At 44.3% G+C, this 11278-nt stretch overlaps 1 protein-coding gene across 1 annotated transcript; it reads left to right on the forward strand.

The window, feature by feature from the left end:
• The first annotated feature begins 6335 nt into the window (after positions 1 to 6335).
• On the forward strand, positions 6336 to 10724 carry LOC106557398 (uncharacterized). Its single transcript, XM_014076632.2, has 3 exons — positions 6336 to 6464; positions 8511 to 8633; positions 9471 to 10724. The coding sequence occupies exons 1-3, from the start codon at positions 6461 to 6463 to the stop codon at positions 10379 to 10381; spliced, it is 1038 nt and encodes a 345-aa protein (XP_013932107.2). The 5' UTR covers positions 6336 to 6460; the 3' UTR covers positions 10382 to 10724.
• Positions 10725 to 11278: the final 554 nt, after the last annotated feature.

Genomic DNA, 11278 nt, shown 5'->3' on the forward strand with positions numbered 1-11278 from the left:
AAGAGAGAGAGAGGCTGGTGCCCCCCACCCCTTCCTCTGCTCCTTCCCTCAAGGGGGCTCTGCGCTGCCCGGCTGTCCCTCCTCCCACATAAGGGGTTTTTTTTTAAACCCACCCACCCCCCTTCAGGTTGGCAAATGGGGGAGTGGGCTTCAGACCCCGCCACAACTCCTCCAAGAGGAGAGAGCGAGGCTCCACGGTCCTGGCGGGGCCCCCTCCTCCCGTCTCTCTCATTCTCTCCTCCTCTTTCGCATTCACTCACTCATTCGCGCATACTGATGCACACATCTTCGCGCACACACACAGACACACAAAACCATCATGGCGTCCCCAGGAAGCCCAAGAGGGAAACACTCGCCGCGCGCGGGCTGATGGGAACGGTAGTTTTTTTCCCACCCGGCTTGACACATCCGGCTCTATAAGCGATGGCGAGAAAAAAGGGACTACGGTTAATATGGCAGGCAAAGGTTCCGCGCAAGGCAGTATGGGGTGTGTGGTTTTATTTTCCCGGCTCGACGCCTTTGAGTGCTTTAAGTTGCCACGGCCAAATGAGGTGTTTTGGACTACAGCCGGGATGGCGGGCGGCTGCTGGAACCACACTGCTTCATGGGAAGGGTAGTTTTGCTTTAACCACCATATCGTATTGCGCCTTGCTTTCAAAGCGAAGTATTTGGACTCCATTGTAAGATGGCCACTAAGCATCATGGGAATGTAGTTCTCTCTTCACGGCCCGTTCTTTCATATCTTTATGCTATTGGAGAGCATCTGGACTACAATTAATATGGTGGGAGAGGGAGGAAATTCAGTCGAATGGAATTGTGGGAAGTGGATTTAGCGTTTTCAAGACTGGCCAGATCTTCACTTTCAATTATTATAATTTAAAATTAATAATTAACTGTGGCTTATATTAACAATTTACACCCTGCCCACACCAATCCACATGTGTAAGAACCGCCCTTTCTGTTTTGGTCTTGGGTATGTCTGAGCATGTGCAGGGGTTTTTTTCCCTTTACGAAGGGGAAGATATTTGGATTTTTTTCTTAAAGAGGAAAGGACTTGCAAATAAAAATGGATCAGTTGTCAAAGTGAATTCAGAAAAATAAAAGTCTAGGGAAAAATAATGGTTTTTAATACCGTTACATGTTTTATAATAGAAAACGCAGTTCCAACTTGCTAAAAACTCAAATTTATAATGGCCATTTTAATTTGGACTAAGTAATTAATCCATTTAAAATCCATTTGGACTAGATGACCTATAAGGTCCCTTTCAACTCCGTTAATCTGTTTTTAAAAATCATCAAATGGTATTCCAGCAGCTTTAAACAAGATACAATGCAATTCATGGATATTCTATTTTCAACTGAATAGCAACATATCCAGAGGTAAAACCTGAATCTGGCAATATAAGTTTACCTGTGGCTTGACTATGCATTAATGCATTAATTTATTCCAAAAAACCCAGGTTTATCCGTGCAGTTTATCTGTGGATCCAAGCAGTGTGTGGCCTTTTGCAATTGACTGATGGAAATTTCGTCCATGTAATTTTTTAAAGTGCCATCCAAGATTTTTTTGCATGGCACCCAATGCGATGATCACTCTGAAACTACCACATCCTATTTATTCCATACTGTAATCTTTCAATTTCAATTTCCAGATCTTCATATTTTGTGATCTTCTACAATTCTTTATCTTTGATGTAACATCAATTGTCCACGCCTTCTTTTCAAACAATTGTATCTGATGTGTTTATGATTATTACCTAACCTGCTCACCCATGTAAATCTCTAATACTTTGAATTTTCTCCCTTAAATCTCATGGAAATAATAAACCCTAACTAAATGTTGCCTCCTAGTGGTCAAACGTAGTGACTTCTAATGTGATAATGTACTCTTAAGTTTGAAAGAGCTTTTTCCAATCAAGTTGCAAGATTGAATCCCCCGTTTTAAATATGCAACTGATCTGTTTTGACTTTAAAACACTTTTGGACTGTTGAGACCCCATTAAGGACAAAGCACTCAAGGACATCTTGCATGCCACTAATGCCCTCTTTCAATATTGGCTGGTTTTGTGGCCTTTCAGTATTTCTGTGTCTGTTCTTGCCATCTAAGATGCAGTCTGAAATGTTTTTGGTACTGATCTTGGTTGTTCATTTGCAGACATTTTATTAGCCAACTAGGGCACATTATCACTGTTATCAGCCACAAGCCTCACACTCGCATTGATGATGTTATTTAGTTGGGTAATGAAATGTTTGCAGTGAACAAACAAGCTCAGATAGCACTAGGAATTATACAGTTCCTCTGAGTTATAAATATTCTACTGATAAATGTTTTTAGAAGATGCCTCCTTGTGATCAGGAAAGTGGATAAATCACGATCGCAACAGGGAGAAAAAGATTAGGAGTCTGAAAGCATCTTTTCCAATAAACACATTTTATTAAAAGGCATAGGTTGAGTGCACTAAAACCTCTGTCCATTAATCAAACGTCAGAAAAGGTACTATTCCCACCAGAGGCTAACATAACTATCTTCTTTCATGAACACTGGGAGTTGAACTCCACGCATCTTACAGTTGCCAAGGTTGGGAAACAGTAGCTTATGTGGATACCTTGGCCACATGAACCCCTCTGGCACTTTAAGAAACCGGTCCTTATGAAAAAAAGAAGAAAAAAGAAAAGAGAATGCTTCAGACAGACCAGTGATGGCTAAACTTTTCGGTGCCGAGTGCTGAAAGCATGCGTGCACACCCATAATGCAATGCATGTGCATCCCCCCAGTTTCTCCCCCATGTGTGCATGCACCCCCCACGTGTGCCATGCCCCCGTGGATGTGCGCCTGACCCTCTACACATGCGCCCTGCCCCAAGCATGTGCATGGCCCATCTGTGTGCGCTTTGCCACTTCGCATGCGCATGCGACCCACCCATGTGCCCCACCCACTGCGCATGCACACATGACCCCCGTGCATGTATGTGCACCCTCGCATGCACTCCACCCCTCACGTATGCGCACGCAACTCCCACATGCACGCCTCCTCCCATGCATGCTGGGCAGAGACCTGAAAACCAGCTGACCAGTGGGAGGTGCGCATGCATGCACAGTAGTGCTGAGCTGGGGCGAACGGCTCGCGTGCTTGCAGAGAGGGTTCTATGTACCACCTGCGACACGTGTGCCATAGGTTTGCCACCATGGAGATAGACATACTGATAACTTCCGAAACTGTCAAAAAGCCCAGGAGAATTGGTACCTTTGAAGATTGATTACCAAATTTTGAAACCTGGGTATTATTAATGGCACAGATTTCTAATTCAATTGATCATTACTAATCTCCCTTCTCCCTTCTCCCTTGCTGCATTCATATAGTTGGTAAACAGCTATGTTGTCTTAATCTTCCAGGGCCTCATCAGATAATCCTGGGCAAGGTATTTCTTGGTCAGGTAGGAAAGATTCAAAGCATACTAAAATTGAAAGTTCTCAGGTGATCCGTTCATTAAACAACAAAGAGGGTCTTGCTTGGAGCAGCCCACAGCTTTATGCCATAGTAGTAGAAACAGCTATGCTTCTGCCTTACTGACAGCCATATCTACATCCTGCTCCAGAGTAACCAATAGGCCTGGAAGATAAAAGAAGGCAGAGGCTGTTGCTGACATGTGTCTTGATTTCCCATAATGCCCTGGATCTGGTACAGTACTATACTACATTAGTACTACAGAAGTATTACAATACTCCTGCAGCATTGTGAGAAATCGATGGTTTACTACTGCATCCACATGGAGTAAGGCTGGTAAATATTAATCTTTCTGGAAACCTGTCAGACATGACTCTGGAAAATAAAATAGTTCTGACCATCAGTGTTACAGTTACAGACACTGTTTTCTACATAGTGGGTCATATCTCAATTGAGAATGTTAAGCTGAGATTGGAAAACTGCTGACGTGTTGTTCAAATTTTCACTCAGCCATGAAATTTAAGGAGGATTTGGACCAGTCATTTTGTCTTAGCCTGAGCACTCCAGGAAAAAATAATAATAATCCACAATTCTCTATACACTAATTAATTTAACTTGCTTGCTATAAGTCTAACCTAACTAACTTGCTCCCTAACCACTTATTGCGACCTAAAGGTCTATCTTTAAGGAAGGAATTGGAGAGAAGATCCCTTTAATTATTGTGAAAAACCAAGTAAGAAGGGAACAAGGATATATGTATTCGGAACATTTTTGGCAAAGGAAAACAGTTTTTTTTAAATAGACATGATGCTCCTGCAGAAAGGACATTACTTTTTAAATAGTCTTCCACAAAGACATGGGCTTGGCTGGACAAATGCTATCATGAAGATCTTCTTCAAATGTAAAGCTACAGAGAGATCAAGATAATTTTTTACCAGCTTGATGCCCTCTGTATGTGCACCATCATCTAAACCAGTTGATAAGTCTTCCAAAGGAATAGTGGAAAATGTTCTCTATCATGAATGGAACTGAAGGACCCTCGCTGCTGATGGCTGATTTAGGCCAGTGCCTCTTAACCAGGGCAAGTTTAAGATGTTATTACTTTAAATAATGGCTGGCTGAGGAATTCTGGGAGTTGAAGTCCACATAACTTAGAGTTGGCAAGGTTGAGAAACACTGATCTATGGCAGGGGTCACCAAGCTTTCAGACCTCAGGGACCACTAAATTCATAATTTTAAATCCCATGGACCACTAATATGAATTTTTTTAAAAAGATAAATACTGTAGTATTTAGTGCAATATAAAAATACAAATAATTTATCTGCAGGTCACCAAAATTTTTTGACCAGTTGGTGACTGCTGCTCTATGGGATTCCTGGAAACTTGAGTTCAACTCGAAGGAAAACTTACTTTTAAGTTACAGCCTTTTACTAGGAATGAATAGCGCGAGTCAAAAAGAGGGCTGTGAAAATATCTACGACTCCTCACATCCTGGGATAAATTGTTTCAACTTCTGTCCTCAAAATGCCGTTATAGAGCATTGCACTCAGAACAGTTTTTCTCCCGCATGCCATCACTCTGCTAAACAACTAATTCCCACAACACTGTCAAATTATTTACTAAGACACTATTACTATTCTTCTTCTCATCCCTCCTAATCCTATCTCCTTTTCTACTTATGACTAGAACCTTGTTGCTTGTATCTTTACGATTTATATTGTGTTAATTAGTTTCCTGGTACAATTTTGATTACTTATTTAGTATCCTATGACTATCACTAAGTGTTGTATCTTATGATTCATGATGAATGTATTTATGATGACTATGATCATGATTTATCATTTATATCTTTTATGTACACTGAGAGCTTATGCCCCAAAGACAAATTCCTTGTTTGTCCAATCACACTTGGCCAATAAAGAATTCTATTCTATGAATAGCAATTAAGTAAGTGTCACAGGCAGGGTACCAACCAAGCACAAACCTTTTCAGGCACACCACATACAGTAGCTTCAAATTAAGATTTGGGGGCACGCAACACCCACACCCCCCCCCATATATATATATATATATATATATATATATATATATATATATATATATATATATATATATATATATATATATATATATATATATATATATATATATATATATACACACACACACACACACACACACACACACACACACACACACACACACACACACACACACTAATGTGGAAGTGCAAGGCTTTCTCACCTTCATTCAGGTTCACATGCGACATTAAGGCAAAGTGTTGTTTTGGTTGAGCAGGTTGTGTGAACCCTGGCTCAAGTGTTGTTCCAAAGCCACATAGGATGCATCTATAACTGCAAGAGTCCAAATCCTCAATGAAACAGATTCTTCCCAAAACTGGAATGAGCACTGTGGAAATTCTGCAAGCAGGATTTGATAACAGAATTGGGAGGGACATTGGAAGTCTTCTAGTCCAACCCCCTGCTCAAAAGGACACCCTTAAACCTTATATTCTCTCTCTCATCTCTTTCTCTCTCTCATCTCTCTCCCTCCCTGCCCCCCTCTCTCTCGCATTCTTTTCTCGCAAAATCTGGGGCTGTAATGCATCCCCCGCTGTCAGGGATCCTGTCTGACCCAAACCATCAGATGCAAAAAAGCCACTCTGGGTCAGAAGGAAGAGTTAAAATAATAGAGCTGGAGTCTCCTCCACTTCCTAGACAGAAAGAAGGAAGCCGACGAAGCTTGGAGGGACATTGAATTGGGATGGGAACTTCCTGTCAAAGGGAGTGAGGGGGGGGGGTAATTTGGAACGTGCGCATGCGCAAATGGGCACATAGAAGGCAGTGAGGCTTACGTGCCTTTCCAGTAGCTGAGGGGTGGGGAGTTGAGAAAGGGGGAGGGTCTCTGAGAGCCCCACCTCCCCAGAGCCCCCTGCCCAAGAAAAAAGCGGGCTGGGCGGACAGAAGACCTGGATTCCAGCCACCCACCCAGCATTGCAAAGAAAGATTTTTTTTATGCGTGAGTATTGTTGGCTTTTTCTAGCAAAACTGCCCTGCAGAAGCTGGGATGGATAGAGTTTGGGCATCAGCTGGAAAATTGGGGTGGGTGAATGAGTGGCATCTGGGAAGGTAGGTTGCAAATGGGGAGATATCTCCCTTCCCCCTCTCCCTCCCCTCCCCCTCTTTCCCCTTTCTCTCTCTTCTCCCTCCTCTTTTTTCCTACCCCCCCTCCTTTGCTCTCCCTCTTTAAGAAGAGACTGGATATTCGCTTGTCTGAAATGGTATATACTTACGACCACAATTCTGCCCTGGATTTATGTTGCTAAGGGAGAAATGGGGAATAAAACATATGAAGAACTGTTGCAGGAACTTGGTATGTATATCTATTCTGATAAAAAGAAGGACTGGGTGGGGGGTGACATGATAGCAGCGTTCCAATATCTCAGGGGCTGCCACAAAGAAGAGGGAGTCAAGCTATTCTCCAAAGCACCTGAAGGCAGGACAAGAAGCAATGGGTGGAAACTAATCAAGGAGAGAAGCAACTTAGAACTGAGGAGAAATTTCCTGACAGTTAAAAATTAATCACTAGAACAACTTTCCTCCAGAAGTTGTGAATGCTCCAACACTGGAAGTCTTTAAGAAGAGATTGGATAATCATTTGTTTGAAGTGGTATAGGGTTTCCTACCAAAGCAGGGTTGGACTGGAAGACCTCCAAGGTCCCTTCCAACTCTGTTATTCTGTTCTATTTCTATTCTGTTCTATTCTATTCTATTCTATTCTATTCTAAATTTGTTCATTCACTCCATTTTGTGACTTGCCACAGTTAAGTGAATTCAGGGCAGTTGTGCAATTAGTAACATAGTTGTTCAGTGAACCTGGCTCCCCCGTTCACTTTGCTCGTCAGAAAGTCGCGAATGAGGGTCGCGAATGAGGATCGCACCCCCTCCTGGGATGCTGCAATGAACTTGTTGCCAAACATGAGAATTTTGATCCCGTAGCCACGAGGATGCCGCAACAGTCGTAAGTGTGAAAAATGAACGCAAGGCAAATTTTTCAGTGCCGTTGTAACTTTGAGCAGTTACTAAATGAACTGTTGCAAGTTGAGTACATATTCAATCCCAGCTCACTTTCAGGGTTTGCTGAAAGGATGAAGTAAAAGAAGGAATCCCTGATGAAAGTAAAATAAGAAATAAAATATAGATTTAGATTTAGATTTTATTAACATTTGTAGGCCGCCCTTTTCCCTGAGGGGACTCAGGGCGGCTCACATAAAATCAGGGGGGGGGGGGAATACAACAATGACATAGACACACATAATAAAAGTGATAAGCAACATACATTCATCATTCGGGAGGGGCAACTATCCTTGTCCCCAGGCCTGACGGGCTAGCCAGTTCTTCAAGGCTGTGCGGAAGGCCTGGACGGTGGTGAGGGTACGAATCTCCACGGGGAGTTCGTTCCAAAGGGTCGGGGCTACTACTGAGAAGGCCCTCCTCCTTGTAGTTGCCAGCCGACATTGGCTGGCCGATGGAATACGGAGGAGGCCCAATTGGTGAGATCTAATTGGTCGCAGGGAGGTAATTGGCAGGAGGCGGTCTCTCAAGTATCCAGATCCACTACCATGCAGGGCTTTATGGGTGACTAATAGCACCTTGAAGCGCATCCGGAGATCGACAGGTAGCCAGCGCAGCTCGCGGAGGATAGGTGTTATGTGGGTGAACCGAGGTATAAAAAATATAAACTTTTTATGAAGCGGAAAGCAGAAAGTTTGCTCTAAATTCAACTTTGAGAATGGAAGCAAATTTTCTATGCTGGTCAGAGGTGGCTTGACTTCATACCTTTTATGAAGCTTGGAGGTAAACCTTGATAACGGAGGATTTTGAATTTGGTGTCTGTAGTCTTTATCTTACACTCTTGCCACTATTGTTACCCCGGGTTGGATGATGGTCCATCCATTCCTGCATCTCAGAGATGCCCAGTAGAGATGCTTGTGGAGAGGAAAAATCAATGGAACAGGGAGATGAACAGATTTCACAGCCTATTTTTTCTCTCTGCCTTGGACAGGATTTCCTGGAGGAAGAGCCAACATGATTTCTTTGATGGAGCAAAGGGAAGAACTACAGGCTGTGAATGAAAACCTTGGCCAAGAACCAGAAGAAAAGGAAATCAGGCAAGATGCCCACACAGGTGAGGGGACAGCAAAATCCTGAAATGAATGGACGGAGGGATGATATCTACAGGATGTGCTATTCAATGCAGTAGCAATAGCAATAGCACTTAGACTTATATGGGACGCGGTGACTCAGTGGCTAAGATGCTGAGCTTGTCGATCAGAAAGGTCAGCATTTGGTGGTTCGAATCCCTAGTGCCATGTAACGGATTGAGCTCCTGTTACTTGTCCCAGTTTCTGTCAACCTAGCAATTCGAAAGCACATAAAAATACAAATAGAAAAATAGTGACCACCTTTGGTGGGAAGGTAACAGCGTTCCGTGTGCCTTTGGTGTTTAGTCATGCCAGCCACATGACCACGGATAGCACTGGCTCTTTGGCTTTGAAACGGAGATGAGCACTGCCCCCTAGAGTCGGGAACAACTAGCACATATGTGCAAGGGTAACCTCTACCTTTATATACCTCTTCACTGTGCTGTACAGCCCTCTCTAAGTGGTTTAGAAGTCAGCATATTGGCCCCAATAATTTGGCTCCTCATTTTACTGACTTTGGAAGGATGGAAGGCTGAGTCAACCTTGAGCCTGGTGAGATTTGAACTGCCAAATTGCAGGCAACCGGCAGTCAGCAGAAGTAGCCTGCAGTACTGCACTCTAACCATTGCACCACCACAGCTCATAGTAGGAACGTAAAATGGAGTTCAAGACATTTATTGAATCATTTGTTTATAGGTCGTCAAGTTTAGAGCCCATCCATCTCTCTCTCTCTCAGTAACTGAAAATATAAACATTTCATTTAAAAAAAAACCTACATATTCATATTTATTCCTTTATAATCTTTATAATCTTTTTGCTAGAGGATGGAATGACCATGGAGAATGAAGACTGGGAAGAAGAAAAAGAGGAGGAGGAGGAAGAGGAAGGATCTCCAGTTGTCCATGAAGGCCAGGACCTCAAGGTCCCCCCTCAAGTCCTGGCCTGGGAGGAGACGTGTGAGGCTCTACAAAGCAGGAGTATCCAGAATGGGGACAGGAACTCCAGATCCAAAAGGGAAAAAACCTCCAGAGGGAGATGCTCTTGGGGTAACCAACACTGTCGCCTTGGCTACCGCTGTGCGGGTACCGCCTCCCCCCGATTCTTTGACTGCCCCGATTGCGGGAAGCGGTTTACTCTGAGTTCCCACCTGATCCGGCACCAGCGGGTGCACACGGGGGAGAGACCGTTCGGGTGCCAATCCTGCACCAAGAGCTTTTCTCAGCGGTCGGACTTGGTGCGCCATGAGCGCACACACGCCGGGATCAAGCTGTACCGCTGCAGCCAGTGTGACAAATCCTTCTCAGAAAGTTCCCACCTCATTCGCCACCAGATGATCCATTCCGGGGAGAAACCTTTTAAGTGCAACGTGTGCGGCAAGCGTTATGGGGACAGCTCCTACCTCACGGTGCACCAGCGAGCTCACACGGGGGCTCGGCCTTACCGTTGCGTTCGCTGTGGTAAGAGCTTCGGCCGATCCTCGACTCTCATCCGTCACCAACAGGTCCATGGGGACCCAGCGCCTTTCCCTGGGGACAAACCTCGTCCCCGAGGCATTTGGACACCATTCGCCTGCCTGCCGGGCGATGAGGACACAGAGCCACTTCTCTCCCCTCAGAGGAGGCCCACGTCACCGACGCCATCCCTTGCGTCGTCTGTGCTGTCCCTGGCGCCCCCTCCCCAGATGGACCCCCGTTCCATGAGGATTATGGGATGGCAATGGGGGATAGAATAAAAAGAAAGCTGGTCGAAGGGCAGAGAATCGAAATGGAGTTGAGCCTGTTGGAAGAGGAGGATTGGATGGATAGCGGAGAACAACTTGGTTGATAGGGTTACCTAAGGGGGTCCAATGGTGAAATAACTCCTTGTGAGAGCTGATGGACTACGTCAAAAAGGCTGATGGAGGGTAGAAGCAGCTTCTTGGCTGAGAAGTATTTTGTAGTTGAGAATGACGAGAGTTAAATAACTGGTGGGTTTTTTTGCTTATTAAAGATAATTCAATATTGGGGATTATCAGAAGGGCCCCATAGGACATCCCAAAGTTGCTTTTTTAGGAGGCAACTGGGCTTTCTTGCTTATTTTTTCTGAAGACGTTTCTCTTCTCATCCAAAAACCTTCTTCAGCTCTGAGAGGATGCTGGGGAACGGAAGGATTTACACTCTGCATCCTTTTCCTTCAACGATCCTCTAAAAGAAGGTAGATGTCCTGCAGTCTGCAAGGAATATAAATCCTTCCATTCCCCACTATCCAGTCAGAGATGAAGAAGCTCCTTGGATGGGAAGCAAAACCTCTTCAAAAAAGAAGGGAAAAAAACCCCAAGAAAGTCCAGTTGCCTCCTGAAAAAAGCACCTTTGGGACAAACCATGACCTGGATGACTGAGAATCTCCGCGGAGTTTTAGCACGACAGGATTGCACTCCAAAGCAAAAAAGATCGATTGTCTCAGTTACAAAATTTGAGTCCCCTGATTTGGCTGGGGTAAATTAGCCGCCAGGAGAAGGGTGTGTTGATTGCCAAGGTGGTGGTGGGTGGGTGGTAATTTGGTTTTTGAAGTGACATTGAAAACGAAGAATGTTGTTGACCCGTCAGTTACACGGAGGATAGTTGCATCCTGTGGCCAGAATAGGGTTATT

Source organism: Thamnophis sirtalis, unplaced genomic scaffold (genome assembly GCF_051295495.1).
Source record: "Thamnophis sirtalis isolate CommonGarterSnake01/CBP01778 unplaced genomic scaffold, rThaSir2_p1.2 scaffold_4, whole genome shotgun sequence".
NCBI classification, from domain to species: domain Eukaryota; kingdom Metazoa; phylum Chordata; class Lepidosauria; order Squamata; family Natricidae; genus Thamnophis; species Thamnophis sirtalis.

Excerpts from the sequence above, each read along its gene's own strand:
- LOC106557398 (XM_014076632.2), top strand. Across the intron at positions 8,634-9,470 it reads CAGGCAAGATGCCCACACAG|AGGATGGAATGACCATGGAG; the intron begins GTGAGGGGACAG and ends TCTTTTTGCTAG.